At 34.0% G+C, this 23,864-nt stretch overlaps 1 protein-coding gene and 1 pseudogene across 6 annotated transcripts in view; both read left to right on the forward strand.

Annotated features, from left to right (window-relative positions):
• PEX5L (peroxisomal biogenesis factor 5 like) overlaps window positions 1-23,864 on the forward strand; it is a 203,225-nt gene that overhangs the window by 102,870 nt on the left and 76,491 nt on the right. For 3 of the 6 annotated variants that reach the window (XM_039855381.1, XM_039855379.1, XM_039855383.1), the window contains 2 exons: window positions 12,499-12,603; window positions 22,597-22,708. In XM_039855381.1, the coding sequence (XP_039711315.1) occupies window positions 12,499-12,603; window positions 22,597-22,708 (217 nt within the window). Of the gene's footprint in view, window positions 1-10,140; window positions 10,207-12,498; window positions 12,604-22,596; window positions 22,709-23,864 lie in introns of all 6 variants that reach the window. The other 3 variants (XM_039855382.1, XM_039855380.1, XM_039855384.1) reach the window with 2 other exon arrangements.
• Window positions 17,181-17,303, forward strand: LOC120597431 (uncharacterized; annotated as a pseudogene).

A 23,864-nucleotide genomic window follows, 5' to 3' on the forward strand; every position in this document is an offset into this window, starting at 1 on the left:
ACTACTTGAATGGGCCATATCCAGACTTGCCTTGGATTTCTACTGTTAGGAGAAGTTCATTAACCTTTTCATTTCATTGTACTGCAGCACTATCAAACTATTCTTTCAAAATAATAAGTAGTTCTTTCAGGTACTACAGACTTCCAAATACATGTGGAAGATAATGTACTCAGCTAGTAGGATTTTGCTAATTTATATAATTATTAGAGCATGTTGAATGCTCATTTTTACATATATTATCTATTTGATGATCACAAAAACTCTGCAAAGTCAATAAAGCAGATATTAGTACTATTTTCACTATCCTGCTTAGAAAAAACTAAGTTCTCTGCCTAAGATCACACACAAGAATGGAAAATGTTGTTTCTGGGTGTCAAACCCTGGATTTCCAACTTTATGTCTCATGTTCTTTCAACATAGACCTCACCTAACTAACCTCACTAACCACATGTATGTAAAGCCAAGTCCTCTCCCTCGATTTCCTCTCTTCTCCTCTCCTTCCTTCTCTCCTTTCCCTTTCATAGGTTAGTGTATCCCTTGGCAACTTGGAGATGTTCGTTTGGCCAATGGAATAATATCCAAGAAAGGCAAAACTTGACAACTATTTCCTTCCCCTTCTGATTTTTTTAAAGAGAACCTCTAAAAAAAGAAAAAGAAAAGAAAGGAAAGAAAGAAATATGTATTATAGGTAGTGGGACGTGAGTCTTGGCACAATTCGGACACTGGCTTCAAAACTACTAGAATCCCAACTAGCTAGAATGGCCTACCCGGTTGTCCTCCCGGCCTAGCCTCTCATGTTGATAGATAGAGAGAATTGAGTGGTTGTTTTTTTTTTTAATAAACACTTAAATGGTAGTGTCAAGAGCAAATATCATAACATCTAATGATATTATAATAGTGTCCTGCAGATTTGGAATTAATCAGGACTGTGATTATAGCCAAATAGTTAGAAATTGTAAAATGTACTTGTACATCATTTGCATAACAATATAAATGCAAGTTACAGATTTATGGTAATTAGAATAGGGGAAATTGGCTTTATTTAAAATATTTGGGCACTCCAGAGGTCCTGATTCATTTAGAATCCCCTATGACATCATCCTGAGGCAACATCTTCACACAGAACAGTCTAGATTGTATCGGTCAGCCAGAGAGAAGCTGTAAGCTGTGCCCCTAAAAAGCTGCAGAGATATTAACAAGAACTTTTGAAAAATAAAACTAATCATGAGTTACATGATTACTTCCCAATTGTTCTATTTTTCCATTGTTCTATTTTTATGTACATATCGATTATATTTTTTACCTGATGTATATATTAACTAATCAAAGTTTCTAAAATATATATAATTTAATAAACTTTTAGTTGGGAGTAAATAACTTCCTTGGAGCATTCAGATTTCAAAAATCAAAAGAAATTATTTTTTTTCACAAGAAAATTCTCTTCAAGAAGTTCCAAACTATAATTTAAGGTCATGCGACTAAAACTTCAACTCAGCTTGAGAAGGCACAGCTCCTGTTGTCACTGGCTGACCACTCCAGGCACAATCTTCATCTGAATTTCTTTTGGGCAACTCCCTCTGACAAGTAGGTCATGGGCCCTGACAGAACACTAACATAGTGGCCAATCGTGGCCTCCTGGGCTCAGAATTGCTGGTTTTCAATATCTATGAAGTCCTGATCAGATTAGACATAACAAAAGGAAATAGCTGAAAAGGCTTAAAATAACCCTGTAACTAAGTCATCTTTGGATTTTTCTAAACTGTTTTACTGAGGTACAAAAGTAAGCCATTGTGTTATTTTTCATTAGCTTATTAGTTTAGATATTTTTATTAGTTTACTAGGGCTTCCATAACAAAGTACCGCAAATTTGGTGGCTTAAACAATAGAAATTTATTTTCTCACAGTTCTGAAGGCTGAAAGTTTAAGATCAAGGTGTTGGCAGGATTGGCTTCTTCTGAAACCTTTCTCCTTGGCTTATAGATAGCTGTCTTCTCCCTGGATCGTCACGTGGTTTACCTTCTGTGTCCTAATTTCCTCTTCCTTTAAGAACACCAGTCACATTGGGTTAAGGCCCACACTAATGACCTCATTTTAATTTAATTACCTCTTTAATAAAGACCCTATATCCAAATACAGTCATATTTGAGGTACTGGAGTTTAGGCCTTCAAGACATGATTTGAGGGGACATAACAGTTACCAATCTCAACTCATTAGAAACTGGTTTCTCATTCTCTACTAGTGACTAGATTCAGCATCCAAGTGTTGCTTCTGATCCTTGATTTGTGTGCCTTAATAGTTCCTTTTGATTTAGGTCATCCCAACCCTAATCTTTGCTTGTTGGCTGCAGAGTCAGACTTCCTTTTAATTTGCCCATGGATAAGGCCTCTTATGCCTACTGTGACCGTTCTCTGCCTCTGTTATTGAAGTTTCTTTACTCTTTTCACATCTGTTTTTTTCAGTTGTTTGCCCCTCTTATGTTCCCTGTGGCTTCTAAACTCAAGTTCATTACAGTATTTTCTATAATAGCCAAAAACTAGAAACAACCCAAATATCTATCAACAGTTGAATATACAAACTATGGAATATTCAGATAATGGAATGCTATACAGTGGTGAGAATATATGAACTATTACTACTTACCCCATGGATAAATCTCACAAACATAATTTTACATCTTTTGCTACCTACCTTATAAGAACAATTAGGCCATAGAATCCATGATCTCAGCAGTAACAGTCCATAGTCAACTAATATTTATTGAGTACCTACCATGGGCCAGGCATTGTGGAAAGAGCTTTCATAGATACTGTCTTTTTTAATTCTCACAAATTTATGAAGTAGATATTTCTATTCCTAGGTAAAACCGAGGCTTAAGGAGAATAATTTATAAAAGCCAGAGCTGGGTTTGAAACTCCTGTCTTCTGATTCCAATCCTCATGTTGGTACCAACCATGTGGCCATCCTTCTTTCTCCTCCACTGACCATGAAGGCTGCACTGGCCCCATTAGCTGGTAATCACCTTAACCACACCTTGGCACACTAACTGGGCTCTCAGTTCCCTAGTTCTCTCAGTATGTCCCTTAACTCCTCTCCACAAGATGAGAGAGACTGTTTATTCCCTTTCAAGTAACCAGGAGACATTAAGGGGGAGCCAATCTGCACATTCTTGATGACCCCAGAGGACTACCAAGATAAACCAGAATCTGATCCAGAGTTTTAGAACAGGAATTCACAAAGCCTCAAGCTTCTTTCTTGGAGCTGTTTCAAGGAAGCCAGACAGATGGAGTACCTTAGCTGCAGACCATCTTGGCTAGTAGCTTTAACCTAATTTCTGGAATTTACTTTTCCTGAGTTATATCAACAAAACTGGGGCATTTGATGATTGGGGAACGAGCTGGTAAAAACATTTGCAACTGCCAGGAAATGAGGAAAGCCACAAAACAGGCTATTGAATAGTCAGATTCCAAGACACAACTCTTGTTCATAAATTAGTAATAGAATTTGCATGAAACATTCATAAAGGAGGTGAGTTCCAGTTCACTAGTTAATTGTCCTCTAGAATAAAAAACAGACACAGTGTAATTCTACCTTATGACATCTGGTTAAATTCATTGTCTCAAATTAATAATTTGGTAACAGTATATTTAACATATGGTCTTTCCATCTGTTGAAAACAGAGTCGATCTCTTTACTGTAAGATAATTAACCATAACACTTAAAGGCCTCTGATTTGGTATGGGGATGAAAATGTTTCTTGTGACTTGGTTTTTGACTTGGTATGTATATTTTATTTAGGAGGGCAGGAAGTTGGGAGATACATGTAATCACTTATGTGTAAAAGAGTTTCACAATTAATTACATCAATCCAAGGGAACTTTCACATGGTCTTATAGGGATTCTTAGTCGTCATATTTACTTTGGAAAACTTTCCAATCATAGAAAATGTGGAAAAGACAGTAATGATAGAGAAATTGAATTTTTGTACATGGATCCTTCCAAGTTTTCTTACCACCAACCTTCAACAGTCCAAAATCTTGTGTACTCCACCAACTTGTCTACTTTTGTACACTTAGAAACCAGAACTCAAGACCACTTCTCCTTCTTCCTCCCAGAAAGACACTATGTCTCTCCTCCCTCCACACCCAAAATACTATTAATGAAGCATAATTTAAGCAACTAACCACACTGGTGATGAATGATTCTCACACCATTTTGCTTTCTCTTGAGTATTGTGACATCCATCGATTTATGCAAGTAAGATACAGCAGTCTGGAGAACTTGTAGTTGGGAGAAATGTTTTGAAAAGAGAAAAACAACAAAGTAATCTTTAGGACTGTGTGTTTTAGTCGTGTTCCTTTTTCTTTAAAATAATCCCCCAAAATGTGCCTGTTTTGTAAATCATCTGAAATATTATTGAAAATAACAGTAATAATACTTTAATTAGGATTACACCTTTTGGTTACATATTTCATACAATCATCTAAGCCCTCTCAAAATATTTGGGATTTATCCTCTTAACATCTCATCTATATTTACTTCTTAATTATCAAATATGTATTAAAATGTCATCATCAATAAAGGCTAAACAAGGTCAAGGGAAAATAATTTTTTTAATCCAGATCACCAGGTAACAAAAGTTGCTTGCATGAGCATATTAGAGAAGCTCAATATTAAGATAAAAATAGATTTCAAGTAATTTAGAGCTACGTTAATCAAAGTAAACCTGATAGTAAAACTTCACTAATTAAAAACTGATAATAAATGAATGAGAACTGAATGACGTTACTTTAACATTTGTCAAGAAAGCTTACTAAGCAAATGGTAAGTAAGCCTCAGAGACACAGTGAGAGCGATATGGGGACATGTTTAATTTTCTCAAAAGAATAAAAAAAAACAGTAAATTGTGGACAAATGGATCTTAGTAATTAAAGAGAAAGTTTATCTCTCCTTCAGAGCAAATTTTAAGCATCTTTACTTGGCAAGACTTTATTAATTCAAATAAATTTTTATTTAGATGCTTGAAACTTTTATTTACGTAAAAACCTAATTAAGAGTTTTATCTAATTTAGAATCATCTCTGTCAAAGTTGGCCATATTTCGTGATTTCAGTATCTTAAATAATTTAGAAAAGCTATTCAATACTTGTATTTATTAAGTAAACTTGAGTGTCTATTTAGTACTTACAGAGAACTATACCAAATAATACAAAATGGTTCAAAAGAAATAAGCACAATCTTTGCTCTCCTGAGGCAGTTTCATTGATGAGACATGGCAAAAAAACATTTTATGAAATTAAAGAACTATGACACGGTCCCTGGGAGGAGCTTAATCTGCATGCACAACTCAGGATTTTGGGGTACTGGGCAAGTCTGTTCCTCAAACGGCCCACTGCATATTGAAAAAATTGGCAAAGAGTGTTTTACTTCCAATTGGTGACTCTGGTCATGGAGTGCTGACTTTTAAAATAAAAGTAGAGACACAATTTGATTCAACTTCAGAAGTGCTCTTGGATGGTAACAAACACACCCTGAGGCAGGAGAGAATGAAGTGCTGAGGCCTGTTATTTGATGGACAGATTACATTTTAAAAGTCACATCAATTTTACACACCAATGTTTACTGCCTCAGGCCTAAATGGTCTAAGTTTTCTGAGCATGTCTTAAGAACTACGAGATGAAAGCTACTACTGGGCACTCAATAGATTTGTGGGTACAGCTTTTCCCCCTCATCCACAGGGACCCCTAGTCCCCCAGTGGATACCTGCAAACCTCAGATAGTACCAACCTTTAAATATACTATGATTTTTCCTGTACATACATACCTTTTCACTCAAAGGAAGCACTTTACAGCTTCTCTTTGGCATATCCAAATTGCCTATATCATTACTCTTGCACTTTGAGTAGTGATACTCACTACTCAAACTAGACTTTGAGGCCATTTTCAAGTAAAATAAGGGTTACTTGAACACAAGCACTGAGATACTGTGACAGTCAGTCTGATAACTGAGACAGCTAAGTGACTAACAAGCAGGTAGCCAGTGTGGACACACTGGGCAAAGGGCTGATTCACATCCCAGGGGGGACAGATCAGGGCAGCAGGAAATTTCATCATGCCACGCAGAATGGAGTGCAATTTAAAATTTATAAATTATTTATTTCTGTAATTTTCTATTTAATGTTTTCGTACTGTGGTTAATCACAGGCGACCAAAATCACGGAAAGTGAAACCATGGGTGGGGGGACTGCTGTTCTGTTAGAAAACCCCTGGATCCTAACAAAAATAGTGAGAGTAGCAGCAGTAGCAAAGGGGTCTGTGAAGGCAGGAACAGCTGTGATGGAAGCGGGGGCAGGTGGCAAGGAAAGCAAGCTGCTGCCAAAACAGACCACCTAGAGATGACAGAGAGATCAGCTCCAGGGGCAATATAGCAGCCACAGGGGACAGAACACTGACTGTTGAGAAAACACCAACCCAGAGACAACTTAAGCACTAGGCACAGTGGACACAGTTTATACACTCCAAGATACTTGTAAGAGCCCATAAAAATGCTTTAAGTTTAATCTCTCTAAAAATTAGAATCCCCCCACCAAATAACTATTATAATAATGAATGTCCATTCATTAACAATAAATCTAGTCTGGATTATATTTGTCTTTATACCAACCTAGTCAGAGAATACAATGTTTAGCATTTTTTTATGGAGGAAGGGACCCAGGAAGGCAAAAGTGCTAGTGCCCATGGAAGTCATAATGTCCCCCTGGCACCAATCATTCAGGTAAAGGAAAGTAAGTGTGCCCATGGTGGACTTGGACTTCCAGAGACTTTCACTGGGGGAGGGTTACAGTTAAAGACCATAGAGATTGTTATCCAGTCTGGAAGGGTATAATGACAAGTGCTGATTCGCACATAAACTGAAAGCATAGGAGTTATTTAGTAGAATGTAATTCGAGTCGCTTTTCATTCATCTCAGAAGACCTCCTATAAAAGATGATGGCTGGGAGATGTGTACACAAAAAGACAATGCTGGAGAGGAAAATAAGAGATAGTAAAGGAGAAATACAAGAAAGATCAGTTGGCAGTCCTCTTTTTCAATGCCCTGTGCCCTATTTTAAATAGGCACCAGTTTCTTCACTGCAACTTTACTACCAATATTAAGGAATCTGAAATCACAATATTTCCAGCTAAAAACAAATCACTGAACCAATGGTGAATTTATTATGATTTGTGATTTGCACAGAAGAATCACTAGTTAAGAAAAAACAGAATTCTGTTCAATGCTTCCCAATTGTTAATATCTAGATCTGTGCTTCCTTTGGGGTGTTTAGAAATAAGGATTGACCAGTATGCCCAGATTTAGTTCTAGCTGTATCACTTTTTAAATTTACAAAACATTGAGAGGAAAATGAGTTAAAGGTAACTGTGATAGAATCAGCATGGTCTAAACACTTCTCTATGTCAGAAGAAATCTACAGGAACACAGTGAGCTGGGGAAGGACACAGCATGGTAGACAGTGGTCGCCAGTGTTCAGAGGAGACTAGGAAACATTGCTCTGACATTTTCTTGTGCTGGGAGTTTGAAGAGAGCATGATGCTTACCGTGATATTTACCTTCCTGAGTAAAAGAAGGTTATCTTAGCTCTGCACATGAGAGACAAAGAGAGAAAAGCTATCAGAGATTAGCATTTTTGTGACGTTTCTTGCAGATTTGTTTAAGTTCAGGGTCCAGCATTTATGAGATATCTAATTTTTCAGCCTATGCAAAACCGAATATCATTTCATTTCGAACCAACTTGTCAAAATGTTATAGATGGCAGGTACTTGCTTACTTGTATATATATATATTAAGAAATATATTCAATACATTCACATTTGTAAGCTTCCTAAAAGACATTCATCCTAAAAAACTGTTTAAACTCTGGTATTGTAAAGATAAAATTTGGAGAAAAATGCATGAAAATGTCAGGCTTGTTATTTTTATTTTTTTACATTTGTTTTTTCTCAAATTTTGGCAACAGCATGTATTAATTTTTGTAATCAGAATAAAAGAAAGACTTTTTAATTACTGTAGTAGATAATTTAGGGTTACCAGAGATGTCTACTATTGTAGTCTTTTACTTTTCCCCTAATTTAGTATATCTCCATATCTTCTGTATAGTATCTCTAGTAAAAAGACCCTGGATAATCACTGACAGATTATTGCTGATAGATAAAAAAATATTATTTTAATTACAAAACTTCATATAGCTATATTAGAATTTACAACTGTAAAATAGCTTATGAATGGACTATGTAACCATGGAAATGCATACTTTAAGTATTGCATGCACCCAAAATAGATTTCAGGAAAATCTTAGTAAAGATGGCATTTAATACATTAAGTTAACATTTAATCAGAATCAGAGAAATGCTAAAACTTATATAAGATCTACAAAATAAAAAGAAGTGTGAGACATGAAATGCTTAGGTTAGTTTACCACGAAGATAGGAGAAACAGAAACATTTTGTTAGAATTGCGCTTATGAGTGAAGTTATGGGTGGCTGATTCTTATTGACTATTGCAGATTGCAGAAAATATTTCTCAAAAATGTTTACTTGATCAGACTATATCATTATACTGAGAAACGGTTGCTGCCCAAAGCTTGGGTGATATCATAAACAACCTACTTTTATGGCAGTCGGTGTGGGCAATCAGTGAGGGCTGAGTGGAAGCCAGATGAAGAGATAACAGTGTGGTAGAGAAGGACCCACACAGGCTGGAAGGCGGATCTGGATTCCTGTCCTGGCTCAGCTACATACTAGCTTTGAGGCCTTGGCCAAATCACTCCATCTCTGAGCCTCAGCGTCCTGAGCTACCCAGCAAAGATAATTTGTATCCCACAGAGCTCTCATGCAATCAAATAAGGAAAAACATGTGAAACACCTAACAGAGTGCCCAGCACATAGTAGCTTCCCCAGATAATTTAGTTCTCTTCCTTGTGAGACAGGCCTGGAGCCAACACCTCCTCATCTGAAGACATCTGGTAGTTTCACCGCTTAGAATCCAGCCAGAGAAGATCCTGTGACTTCTAATACTTTTTACTCTGTTTATTGTATTCTATATTTAAAAAAGAAAAGAAGTGAGCCAAAATTGGGTTTTCTTAATAATGTTAGTGTTGCTTGCTGTACTACTACCTGTGTTTCATTTATTTATGCCTGGTCTTATAACAGAAGTTAATAAAAGATTGTTCTCAAGAATTATTTGTTAGAAAAGCTACAATTTTATGTTTCGTTGGTGAAATAAAATGATAAAAGAAACAAAGAGAAATATCAAAAAAATTTCTACAGCAAACCATCAAGAAAAACAGAGGTTACCCCTTATGCTAATTTTGTTTTTAAAACAAAAATATCTTAAGAAAGTCAACAAGAAAGTGGGGAAAGGTGATTTTGAAGCATTATTTGAAAAGAAATAGGCTGAAATAATTGCTAGAGGGTGTCAACTTGTAAAGTCCCACTATTCTTTTCTGCTGCTAAGAATGACATAAAGCTTAATGTAATCTAAATCCACTTATATGCTTGCGTGTGTGTTCAGTGAATATTTTATTTTTGCTGTCTTCAGGTCATTTCAGATAATAGATTAATATTTATTCTTCAATGTGGTTATGTTTAGAAATTGAGCTTGAAGTCTGGATAATTATGCACATATAGTTCTTACAACGTTTTAAGCCATCGACTTCAAAAAAGGAAAACACCTGTAAGTTGTATTACCATCAGCCCTGTAGAGTCGCTGACAAGCAAAGTTGTATAGTTTTCTGAATTGCCAAATCAATTATCAGCCGGCTTCTGAATTTTAGAAATGTTATCCCAGAAGATAAATGGACAAGTCAGAAGTAACACAGCTTGGTTTTAAGATACCAGGTGGAAGTGGCAATACGATCCGGGGGAAATCTTGCTTTGATGTATGAGCGTATTCCCTTGATTTGGCAGTGGCTTTAGACACTGTCTCTGGGACCACGGAGATGTCGTTGTGGCAGACATTCCTGCTCTATTCTCGGACCGCACCACACTTGTAAAAGTGAGGCTTATGGGGTAATAACTCACAAGCCAAAGGCTGTAAAGAAAAAACTTTGCTAGCAGGCACTAACATGGTGTCATGACTCTTTTCAGGTAGTAGGTGTAACCTTGAAGAAAAAGTGGCACTGTCTTCAAAAAAGTGACCTGACCCTGGCTTTGGTGGGTTTTTCTGCAAGAAATAAAAAGCACCGCATGTGTTAATTATACATCCTTTCTAGCTGACCACTGCTTTGTTCTAGAGTTCAGCATGAAAGGACTAATTTTTGTTTTGTTTTGTTTTTGTTTTAGTAAAATGGCATGTCCGTTGCTAATTCTAGCTATTATAGTTGCACATGTGAAAAATATCTATATGTAGTTTATGGATTGGTAGCATTTCAAATAAATAGTATATTGGCATATTGACCTGAAATTTTTTGAGATGCTTATCAATTGACATTTTTTCTTAGCTCAAGAAAAGAGTCTGAATTATTATTTTTTTAAAAAATTACACCTATAACATTAGATTTATTTGTTTAAATATATTAGGAATTTAAATATAAGCATGCTACTTCATTTATTGCTATATTATTAGAACTTCTTGGAGCATGGAAAGAATTTTTCACAAATGATTTTGCTCTTTTGAAAAAATAAGCTACAAAAATATTTGTTAAACTATATTTAATCTGTAAATGAGCATAGTTTATAAAAGTATACTAAGTTTATAGTGTGTAATGTTTCATCTAAATAATTTTTATATTTTGAAAAAATGTAAAATAGCTTAATAGTGCCATAATAAATCTTTTCCCAGAATTGAAAATTGTATGCATCTCTATTTTAGGAAGTTTACATTGCATCATTAAAGAAAATACTTGGGATCATTATGCACCCCAATTTTTTATGCAGCGAATCATTGTTTTCCTTTATTCTTCCAGAGTCAGTTATTTGAAGGATTGTGGCCATATAAACTTTTCAGAACATATATGATAATTACTGTTATACCTGATGAATAAAATCTCTAGTAGTTGATATTCCATCGTGAAAATAACACATTATCATTCAATAATGCTAGTTCGTAAGTCAAAACAAACCAAAGAAATAAAACTTCCAGCATTGCAGAGATTCACACATTTTAAAATCTAGTAACTCTAATGTTTTTCTTTGCTTTTATAAATAAAAGCTGCTACTTATTACATTTTAGAGAGGCAATGCCTGAGAAAATGAACAATGTTTTGCTTCCTAGAGTAAACCTACCTTCGAAATACTTAAAGCCCTGTGCAAGCCCATAATAATAATGTAATGCTATCCTTTTTTGTTGCATAGAAACTATCAAGATTTATTAACCTCTGGAGTTAATATTGACCCCAGCTCTAAACTCTCTTTGAGACACCAGACCCCTATATGTCCATTTTTGTTTCTTTGCTCATATCTCTGTATGCTACATCTGTATTTTAAGTACATTTTCAACACAGTTATTCGTGTGTGCTCTTAGTATAAAATTATTTTCTCCAGGAAGGCTCTGCCCAGAGACCTAAGAAAATGAAAATTTTTGCTTTTAATGTGTTTAAAGATTTAATTTTTACATAGTATAAGATGTTTCTAATTGGATTGGGAAAGTGATTTTTTCCATTATGCCATATCTACTCTCAAAAACTTAATGATTTGGTAAACCAAAAAGACAGAAAGCCATATCCCTTTATAGTCCATAATTCTGCTTATATGAGACAAAAAATGTAGAGAGATGTAGATGTCTATAACTATATTTATATCTGCATCTATCAGTGCCTCACTTATTAATCATCCTTTATTTACATCTGGATTTACCAAATTCTCCAATTAAAAGGCATTCTAAAATTGTATTAAAATTTTTGGGTCTCAAAAACATTGAGAATTTCAAGTTTTTTTCATAGCATCTCCACAAAATAAACAAGCTGGGTGACTTCCTGTGATGTTAGGCCACTGAAAAATTTTTGCAGGTTTTATGACACTTTTATTCTTTTTATGCCCAATTCCCAGACTCCAGAGACTACCCATCAAGTCTTCTGTGGGAGTCAGACCTTGATCTTAATCCCTGTCCCAGATTCTGTCTGAAAACTTTTAGGGATTATATAGGAATAATTTGTAAATGAACATAACAGGCAATCCATAATGTTTCTCAATTGATAAAAACTATTAAAAAAATATGTTCATGTCACATAGATTGCCTTAAAATATATTATACACATAAAATACTATGTTAAAATTAAATATAATATGTCAGCTGTAAAGGTGAAAAAGTAGCTAACTAAAAGTTCACAAATAACCTTTTTTCAGATTTTGTGTGTTTTCTCCTCAGCCAAAAGCCTCAAGATGCACTTGCAGCAGCCTACCTCTTCATTTATGTTGGATTGCTCTTTAAACATTAAAATATTTTGTAATAAATAATAAGTTAAAGATTTCTCCTGACACAAGTCATTGTTGATTTCACTGTTATAGGGAAAAGGCTCTAGGGCGGCAGATAAGGCTGTTGCCATGGTGATGAAGGAGATACCGAGGGAGGAGTCTGCTGAAGAAAAGCCCCTCCTTACTATGACATCACAGGTGGGCAGACCCATAGGGTTCCTGTAGGAAGCTGACATATGTTAATATATCAGACATTGTGATTTTTAACTAGAAAAAAAAAAACATTAACTTGAACCAATTTTTTAAAAAACACAGTTTCAATGAAACAATTATAGAATATAAAATGAAAACCAAAATTGCTAACAAAAAAAAGGAAAATTCCATCATTTAGTTATTTGTTTGTGATATTAATTTTCATTACTCAACTTTAGTTTAAAAAAAATGTATGTGCAAGGAAAACATGTTGCTTCTTTATAAAGGAGTCTTGTTAACAACTTTGGTAGAGAAATAACAATTAAGCTAATGGCACATTTGAAAAACAACAACCAAAAAAATCAAATTCCTATGAATAAGTACAAGTTATATTGTATACATATGTCAGTTTACCAGTAGAATATCTAAATTTTCTTAAATGTTAAATATATTTATGTTGTGACTATGCATACTACATATTTGTCTATACATATTTATGTGGATAACTAATTTACAGGAATGAGCCAGAAGTCCCTGAGTCCCCCTGCAGAAAATGGCATCTGTGACCCCTCTTATACTTAGTTACCTTGACAACAAAAATATCAACTCTATTATAAACACATGAGGGCCATTTTCAGCATTTATTATAACAAATATAGAAAAAAAGTTTGCATTTATATGCAAAGACATGCTGAAACTGTGAATCCTATATATCCTCAGGGACTTTTGAAACACCCTGTAAAATCCACATAAATATGTATAATATATTCATCACCACTCTGTGGATCTATCAGTTTTAAATTCTTAAATGAAAAATATTTTTACTTGCATTTATTTTATAATTCAGATTAGATTGTTATCTTAAACATTTCTTTTTTTCCATAATTCAATAGTAAATGCAGTGATTCAGTTCCAATTATATGAACATGTCTAGAATTAGAAAAATGTCCATTTACAGTCCTCATGAAAGGCATTTATATCAAAAGCTAAATTATGGCAACTTATTTTCAGAATATCATCAGATCACATCTCCAGCTGCTGCCACCATGTGTGGTTTTATTTTACTCTAAATACTGTGTTGAAAGTAATGAAAATTATAGCAACATATAACATCAAAAATGAATATTTAAAAAGTTATTAATGATTCCCAGGATTTGGAGATAAATTTTATGAGTTTTTATCCATAAGGAAGAGATGCTGCTTCCCAATTACACATAGTAGTAGTTGGAAGGAAATTTGCTTGTTATTTATCAAGTTCACCATTCTTTACGTAATTTACACAGCAAAACATATACAGTTTTACATTGATCTCCTGCCCTTTGTAGAATTCATATCCAAAATACTCATTCCACAGTTTCTCAGATGAATGTTAAGGAAAGTGAGAAGCACTTAAAGTTCTCTGCTAAGGACAGAGCCATATACATCAGTGGATAAGACCTATCCAGATTTCTGATTGGCATAGTTGTGCTACAACATATCATTTTAGGGCATCACAATTTAGCACAGGCTCCAGTCTCCAAAATTCTTTATCCCCAAAACTATGCATTGCTACATGCTTACCAGTAATCCTTTTCAAATGTCCAAAATTATCATTATCACCTAAACTTGAATTTAAAATTTAATGCAAAATAATATTTTTGATTTTTTAATTTAGAAAAGAAATTGTGATTATTACTATTTTCTCATATTCAGAACATTTGTCTGTAGCAAGCTTCTCCTTTAATCCCTGTCTAATGTTACATTAACTGTTCTTGAGGTATTAGTTATAATTTTACTGCATGAAGATTACATAATGCTTTCTATGATGCATCAGATTCTTGTTGCATAGTTTATGAATCAGCAAACAGAGTTCTGATTCATAAAATGTAATGCACCTGTTGTGTTGATAATTTTACAGAATTAATTCAGTGACAGCTCTGATACAATTATTTCTCAGTCATATGCAGTTTTATTAGTTGATATACTTTTTCCACTATACACAAATGGCTTCTTCCCTGCTATGCACCAGTGGCGTGCACAAGCCAAAAAAGCAGCAGAATGATCTGAAAAAGTGAGTACTTCTCATGGCAACCACAGCATCCAATCTGTGTACCATACCACATTCTTACTCGTGGTCCTGTGTGAATGTGTTAGTGTCTTGAAACGTGTTTGTCCCACTGTCCCCTGTAAAGCCCCTTATGACATAGTGCTACATACTGCTGAATACATTGACTCATCTTCATCACTGATATGTCAATGCCAGTTGCTCATTCATAGATTCCAGATATGTCTGAAGCTAATTGCTGCTTTCTCAATAATGTCCTTGGGACAATCATAATGGATAAAATACAGAACAAGCCCTTGAAACACTGAGTCTCTAATTTGTTTAGCAACTGTTCATTTAACAGATTGTAAGCAGAGAATAGTTTACATTGAAGCATTTTTTGTATTATGTGATTATTACAATCACTTTCAGAGGGATTTAGCCAAATATACTCCAGTGAAGTCATTTATAGTACATTGAACAAATTGAACAAAACAGAAGAGTTGGTCAGTTGACCTGAGCTCAGAGAATGCTGGACTCCCAAGAATTGCTCTTTTTGTTTAACCTAATTATTAATTCTGTATTGAAACAATATGTCGAGCACTTCATAGAAGCTCAAGTTCATGCTGTCCTAAACTAATAATTTAAGTCAAACAGTATGTAAACAAGTGTGCATTAATGAAAGGATTGAAAGGAAGATAAGTTTTGTGAATTACCAAGTCTTTGAGGAAAAAGTGTCTCTAGACCTGTGCTGTTCAATACGATTGCCACCAGACTCCGGTGGCTGTTGAGTTCACTTTGTCACTACCCTAAACTGAGATGTGCTATAAGTAGAACATATAGACCAGATTTTGAAGATTTAGTCCAAAGAAAAATAATGTAAACTAGATTATTAATAATTTTTATATTGATTACATGTTTAAATGATAATACTTTGGACATATTGGGCTAAATAAAATGTACTATTAAAATTATTTTCACCTGTTTCTTTTCACTTTTTTAAGTAGCTACTAGAAAATTTTAAATTACCTGGCTCTCATTATATTTCTATTGAACAGCACTGCCCTAGACTATAATAGTATAAATAAACTCAATTTGAGGGTAGAAGGGCAAACTGTGCCAAAGATCAATTATAGTATAGAAAAAAAAAGTTATTCTGTATGAGAATGAAATGACTTTAGCAAATATTTTTCTCTCATAAAGAACATTCAGAAATTTTTATTTTAACCACATCTCCTGGTACTTTTTTTTAGCAAGGTATATCCCATTCATTTTTTGTCATAGAGCACAGTGTCTTAAAACTATGAGTTCCAAACCTATTCTTGTTAAGGGAATTTTTTTTAGTTTTTTTATTTTTGCAAACCTAGTCTTTGTTTCTCTATCTGTCCCTGCCCCTTATACCTCGATATTGATTTAATTTTTGTGTCCGATATAGAAAAAAAGAGTAATGTCCTTGATTGGAAAAACATTCTCAAGGATACTAAATATAGCATCGTTTCGGTTTCTATTACTAACCTGAAACAATTACTTTATGTTCTCCTGCCTGTCCTAGTATTACTACTACCCAACCTATAAACAGTAATATCTGTTAACTTTCCCATGAATAGATTTGCATTTTATAAATCTAACTATCTTGTCAGTTTGTCTATATTTAGACTAGTCAAAGAGTTGAAAGTTATCACATAGTTATCCTTTACAAGAAGATCAATATACTGTATAGGAAACGGAGTGGAGGGGGGTGGGTACAGAACTTAGTACTATTAACTTATAAGAAATTAATTCTTTCCAGTGTCAAAGTAACCATGACAAAGTTCCCAAAGTTTGAATACTTAAGGAATGCAGAGTAAAGATTTAGCAGTTGTCTTGTCTTTTCAATGGCTTGAGTCAATTAACTTAGTTTTGATATGGTCACTATTTTGATGGGCATTACACAAATTTCTAAACTTGAATAAGACTAATAAAGCCATAAACAAATAGCTCAAATACAAGATTATAAACAAAACTACTTAACAAATGATGCATGTTTTGAATCAGCAGTGGCACAAAATAAAAATATTTTCAAATGCATAAAAAGCGTATTTGTGTTTTTATTTATACAGAAACAAAACCATCTTAATTTTTTCTATTATGTAGATGAGGTAAAAACATGATATATTATTATAAATTTTTTAAATCGACATTATAAATATATTTGTCAGCTTTTTTTTAACTTTTTGCTTCAATGTTTTAACTGTTAAAATTATTCTTTAAGTACTAAAATGTTTAAAACTAAAGAGAGTATTTTACTTTAAACTAAAACAATCATCCATCTGAAGTATAAAATTATGGAACGATGGGCTATTATCCTTTACAAACCTTGTTTTATTGCCTAAAATGTATTTTGGTTTGGAGTTAATTCTTAGTGATATAAGTTATCAAAAATCTGTAGCTCTATATTTTTTAATGCAGCACCTAAACAATATATTGGTTAAAAATTAACTTAGATTTAAGTCACAAAACAAGCTATTTAAACATATACTGGAGCTTAAGTAACAAGAAGTATTTAAAAGAAAAATACTCAGTCTACAGCCATGCCACCCTGAATGTGCCTGATCTTGTCTGATCTCAGAAGCTAAGCAAGGTCGGGCCTGGTTAGTATTTGTTTGGATGGGAGACCACCTAGGAAGACCAAGTGCTGTATGCGTAAAAAGTAAAAAAAATAAGGGATTGTAAGCTGACAAGATCCTTGCAATCTGTGAGGTCAACCAAGGTCTCCTAAGAAAATAAAAATAAAAATAATAAAATAAAAGCAAAATACTCTCCTTTCATCTTGGTTAAATATTCCCCTGTATCTTAGATCATATAATTTAATTTTTTAACATTGAAATTAGAGAGATTCAAGCTGAACTAAGGCAAATGCATTTTAGACAAAATTTTAAAATAGACAATGATTCATTAAAGCTGGATGATATTGTCTACATTTTGTTCAACATAAAATTTAGTATTATGTAAAATAAGAACCAGTTTGGTCCTGTGGTGGCTAATATTAGCTGCATCAGCTGACCAGTCTAAGTCATAAGTAAATCGAAGGCATTTGACTGAATATTTTATTACAACCTATGACTACAAGGAAGGCATAAAGGTCCAATAGTCTTTTGAATTCTGCGTGACAAGTAGCCCCTAAACACCAGTTCTCACCTGTCTTCTTCTGCTGTTTCCTTTTGTTTCCATGTCCAATGACCATGAAAGGGTTTTCCCTCAAAATCTCCAAACTTGAATATCTGATTTAAAATCCCTGAATGAGGTAGTAGTGTTATGCCTTGAAGTGCCTCCCATTTGCATTGGTCCATGTCCTTCCAGGAATGATGTGGAACAGGCCTATACCATTATTTCAATTTTTCTCATTAGGCATGCACTCTACATTCTTGACTTTTTGGTAGAAGCCTTACATTAGGAAATATTTATTTAGATATTATTTAGGAACTATTTCTCTAGGTTTCCAAACATTTAAATGATGTGACACTTGGGGGAAATGAATTTAGATTTGAGGTTTAAAATCTGTCAGGAAATTGGTTAACATTTCTGAGGACCACTGGCCTCTCTATGAGTTGATCAAACCCAGTATGAAATTGAGGCTTCCCGTGCAATCATTCTTTTGTACAATTCATCATTCAGTTAGACTGTATAAAATCAGTCAACGTTTATTAAACTGCTACTGTGAGATAGAAAAATTAATTGGATGAGGTCTCTACTCTCAAAGAGATCATAGTCTAGTAGGAGGACAACAGGTTACAAAACTGGGTAAAGCATGGGAACGTGGAGATGCTGTAAGAAGGCTCTTCCTTCCTGGTGCTGAAGAAGGTCCCTAGACACTGTATCAGTAGAATGGGGTCCCAAAAGGAAAATAAGAATGTATCACCATTAGAAAGGCCTTTGAACTGATCTAACTATTGAGAAGAGGAAAAAGGAGGACAAGAAATGAAATTTTAAAATGTAAACAAAGGGAGACAAATGCCTTAGCAACTGTTTAAGTGGGTCATTTTAACTCAGTTATGATAAATCTGGGCCAAAACTGCAATAACTCCAACTCAGTTATTTGAAAAAATATTAGAAACTTTTTGATTCACCTTTTATTATTTTTATAACATCAATGTACTCTGTATCCAAAAGATAAAATGAGGTAAGTTCATAGAGTATTTTCAAACCAAAGGAAGTAATTTCGAGAGAAAATCAATAAGCAGTATCCTACCGATGAATAAGAAGAGAATAAATGGCATATAATTTGGAAGTAAAGCTCAGGGAAACTCTTGGGAGATTCAGTTCAGTCTGCAACTTTCCTTTATTACCTAAAAGATTTACTTATTCTCAAGTCACCATAGGAAAACCATAAACTTGTTTGAAAATGAGGAGGGGGGCATGTGAAAAGCTATTCTTATCTATACAAATAAAAATAAAATGAGCGTGGCTAAATTAATGTTCCCTAAATTCAGCTGACTGAAGATACAATTCAAAATTGGACTATTTGAGATATATCTTTTTATACCTTCGGTTTCTGCAAAGTCATTGTCCTATTTGGTAGCCATTTATTGAGCTCCTCTAATATGAAGACATATTAGTTGTGAAGGATATAAATATGAGTTCAAAGCTGTGAAGGATATAAATATGAGTAAATCATAGCCTCTGACCTCAGAGCTTATAGAAAAGATTTCTTTATACTATCTCTCATTTCATCTTCCCTATCTCAATCATAACCAAAAAACTTTCAGTTCCCAAATTACCTTTTCATGCTCTCTGAAATCCTGCCCTTTATCTTCTTCACTTCTGAGACCTACCACTATTCCCTACTCCAATCCCAGCATTTTCCAACAGCTTAACTGTGCTTCAGAAAGTAGTTTATTTCCTCTTTGATTGGTATCTATCTATAAGAAAGCCACAGAAGCAGCAGAGTTATGGGAACTGGGCAGACATAACATCTCCATCAGTCCAAGTGTGACGTATGGTCAAAAACAAGACAGTTATTTTGGAAGAGACACAGACCTTAAGAGGGAGAGGATTAGGAGAAGACTGAAGAAGCCATGCCTTAGTCCTGAGTTCCGTAGGGTTTCTTGGAACAACCTCCTCTTTGGTGTTCCTTTCCTCCTGTGCTGAGAAAATCTGAGAATGCTAGAGGTGCTTTCTCCAGAAAATAAGTCTGAAGTCTGAATGAGGAGAGAGACTCAAAAAAAAAAAAACAAAAAAACAATTCTATTACTTTTGATAAAGTAGTCTTTATCAGGACAGGCCTGTCAATTAGTTGTGGTTTTTTCCCTTTGTTTTTCCATTGAGATGTTTTTTGTAGATAAAAATCTTAACTTTCTAGAATTCTTTCATCAAATTTAGATGATAACTTTTCAATGTTTACAACTAAAAGTATGTACAGAAATCTGGTCTGGTCTTCTCAAAACTGTAGGTAATTTATGCCTCTTCCACACATCTGTTCACAGAGCTGTGATTTAAGAATACATTTTTAGTTCTTTTTTTTTAACAAAGGAATTTAATTGTATCCAAAGTAAAGAAAAAAGTTTATGGGACTTTCGCGGACTAATTTATACTTATCTTTACATAATACTTGATCTTAAAATCATGACTAAGAGAATAACTAAATTATTCTTAGTTATCTATCAATAGAACCAGACTTCCTCAGAGAAATAATGGCTATCAAAAAGATAGTTAAGACATCACACATACATATATGTCCTTTAAAGTTGCAGTTATTTTGGTCATATTTAGTCTTTGCACCTTATAAACTTTAACCAATACATCTATGAGACCTGGAACCAGAAACCAAGTAATCAAAATGCACTGCTTAGAAAATGCAAGCCTGTTACGCTAACGTCTATGAGTACAGTGTGGTGCCATATTTGATGGTGACCTTCATCCTCCATGAATGTTTATAGTACAACAGAATCCAGATCTCATCTGGCATGAGAATGACACAGCCTGGGGGTAAGCACTGTTGCTAAGTCAGGACCACATCACTATAGTGATAATCACACTAGATGGATTCATTACTCTAAGAACATAGGGTTAAAAGGCAAGTTCTATGAAGAAATATACATTAATGTATGAGTCCTTTGGTTACATACACAAAGTTTTTACATGAACTAACTATAAATGAAATACAAGTCTTAAAAAATTAATCACATTTTCAGAAAAAGTGTATGATGACTTTTATGGACTCAGAAGAGCTCACAGAATCACTGATGTTTAATCATTTCTTTATTTTCTAGTATACTACATTCTGTACCAGTGCTCTCAACTACATTTCCAGATAATAAAATTTAATTTTATTTCAGAAAATATAATAAATCACTCCTCAACTCAAATAGACCATGACAGTTAGAAAAATTCAAATATATTTTATCCCAGAAACAAGAAAGACTCATAGTCCCTCAACATTAAAAAGTATTTTAATATAAATAGGATGAGTGAGACCCAATAATGTTCAAATTCTGAAAACAAAATGCAAAGGGACTCAGACTTTCACTCACAGGTAAAGGGAGCATCCCCCCCGAAAAGGTGAAGATCAAAACAGACCTTGAATAATTTGACTTAAAAATTGAAGAAATTTCTATCACTGTAACTTAAATACTAAAAGAAAATGAGCATTCTCAATGTTTATTCCTCTATAACATCTACAAATTAATATGTGTGAAAATCAAATGACCAATTCTATGTCAAAATCTTAAACTCTAGCAAAGATCTGAGGTTTATCCATGTTTAGGTAATAGGAAGAACATGCAAAAGTACCAAATGTGCCTCTGGTTTTCAGTCCCCAAATAATCACTAAATGTTTCCATATTCCTCCTTCAGCAATAATAGCCTTGCATTTTTTCTTCCCACATTTCTAATTATTTAGGTATTTTGCCATCTTCCATAAGCTTTAAGCTATTATACCACTGACACTGTGTTAAAGAAATAATGAAGTTAAAGTGATTAGTCACATAAAATATTTTGATTTGATAACACTCCAAAACACTTTGTTATTTTATATGTCTCTTAAAATACAGCCTTGCAAATAAGTATTTAAAATTCTAGAGATTTTTATGCATGTCTTTTTCTTATAAGTAGAAAATTAGATGGCCATGCCCATTTTAAGGAAGGCCAATATAAAAATTCATGAAAACTACGACAGATAATTTAAGAATTAACCACTTGTGTATCATAAGTGTACTTTTTCCCTTAATAATAGAAACAGGACTTAAGAAAGTTGAAATTCAAGAGGTACAGAATAACCGAAAGTAAATAATTGGCTGCCACTGATAATTAGAGACCTACTAAAAATCAAACTGAAAGATTTCTGAAATTAGAGAACAAGCCAATGGGAAAATGTAATTGAATTTACAGAAATCTATTTTACATATAGATTTTCTCAAACATATCTACTGGATATGCAGTTAATATAACAGTTAATATAACAATATTTTGTACTCTATCAAAAAACTATTTGTTATGCATTACAAAAGCATTCCAAGAAAACGTAAAAAAGGGTGTGCGTCGGTAGATAACTTGAGCTTTTAAAGAGAGAAAAGAGAGCATTTATCCCCACACACGGATCTGTGTGTGTGTACTTACCACATAACACTATGCGGTAAGTATTGCCCAAGGTCTCAGTATTGTCCAAGTAAAGAATGGGATTGGCCCTCAGGAACATTCAATAGGTGTCATTTTCTACATATTGAAATTAGAAAATACTTCTAAAACTGTTCTAGGAGAAAAAAAGGCTCGAGCTTTAAAAATTAAAGTTGGCTGCATCGAAAATATGTTGACAGTGCTAAAAGCCTCCTTCCCCATCCCTCAGTATTTTTTTCTTCCTTACCCCTACCCTATTATTTATTGATTGATTGATTTTTTTTTTTGTAGGCTTGCTATTTTCATTTTGTTTCAAGGCTGCATTTTAATTCTTCTGATTCTGCAGTCTAACAAAGCCTTTGACACCTTTGTTCATTTGTTCTCAGCTGGTGAATGAACAGCAAGAAAGCAGACCTCTCCTGAGTCCCTCCATCGATGACTTTCTCTGTGAAACCAAATCGGAGGCAATAGCAAGGCCAGTAACGTCCAACACAGCTGGTAATTCTTTCATTTTTAACTAATCCTCGAGTAGAGTTAATTTTTACTACAGTAAAATGCATATTTCTTTCTACAATGCATTTTAAGTGGAGAGTAATGTTTGCGACCAAATAAAACTTTAGAACATATTATTCAATGTGAGCCAATAAATTACTTTACATTATACTGTAAGAACTACAATATATATTACCCAGCCAATTTTGCTGAACATTAGCATACCACTATTGTCAATGAATCACTTTTCTATGCATATTTTCATATTTACATCTTCTCATCTCAAGTCACATCACATTAGGAAGTCTTCAAAACAAAAGCATCAATTTCAGTGTAAGGTTTTTCAAGTTCTGATTGGAAATACTTTGTATGACAAAAGTCTGGTAAAGTAAAAATGAAGGCAGCCCCTTCAAGTAGATTAAAATGACAATTAAAATGTCCTAGAGCCTTGGGATATTATAGAGCTAATTTCATTTTTCTGTCATGTAATTGTGTTACTTGCTTCCTCTTGCAACAATTTATTTCAACATTCTGGAATTAAACATATTCAAACAGTAAACGATCATCTGTATAAAGGCTAATAAATATTCATCCAATGAGTGAATGCAGGATGCCACTGGTATGAATGACCCTCTGCACTTTCCAATTCTCACTGATACTAAAGCTAAGTCACTTAGGTAGGGCCCACCCAGAGGGAGCAACATAAGATTTGACTCAAAAGCTAATTTTCACCTCCTATATTAGAGACAGCCTTTCTGCATTGATTTTATTCAGTCGACATTCACATTCAAAGGCATGTTGTTCAGATAAGAATGAAAAAATGATTTTCAGAATCAGAGAACAAAGGTTATACTGGATTGAAGGAGAGAAATTAACGGAGAAAGGAGATGATAATCACATACCGTCTTGTTAACTTCGTTCCATTTCCCCATCACATCCTCAGCTTGCTGTTTGTTGCCTGGCACATTTTTGTTATACTTTTAAGTAAGTGAAGCAAATCACAGGTGAAGGAAATTATGACTTTTAAAAAAATGCTAAAAATTACAACAAGAGTAACTAATACAAGATAGAGGCACTTTCCTGTGGGAATATAGTCTGCAGTCTCTGGGGTCAAACTTTGTGATTTCAAACCTTAGCTCTGCCACTTAGAAGCTCTGTGTCC

This window comes from Pteropus medius, unplaced genomic scaffold, assembly GCF_902729225.1.
Source record: "Pteropus medius unplaced genomic scaffold, Ma_sr-lr_union100, whole genome shotgun sequence".
Classification (NCBI taxonomy): domain Eukaryota; kingdom Metazoa; phylum Chordata; class Mammalia; order Chiroptera; family Pteropodidae; genus Pteropus; species Pteropus medius.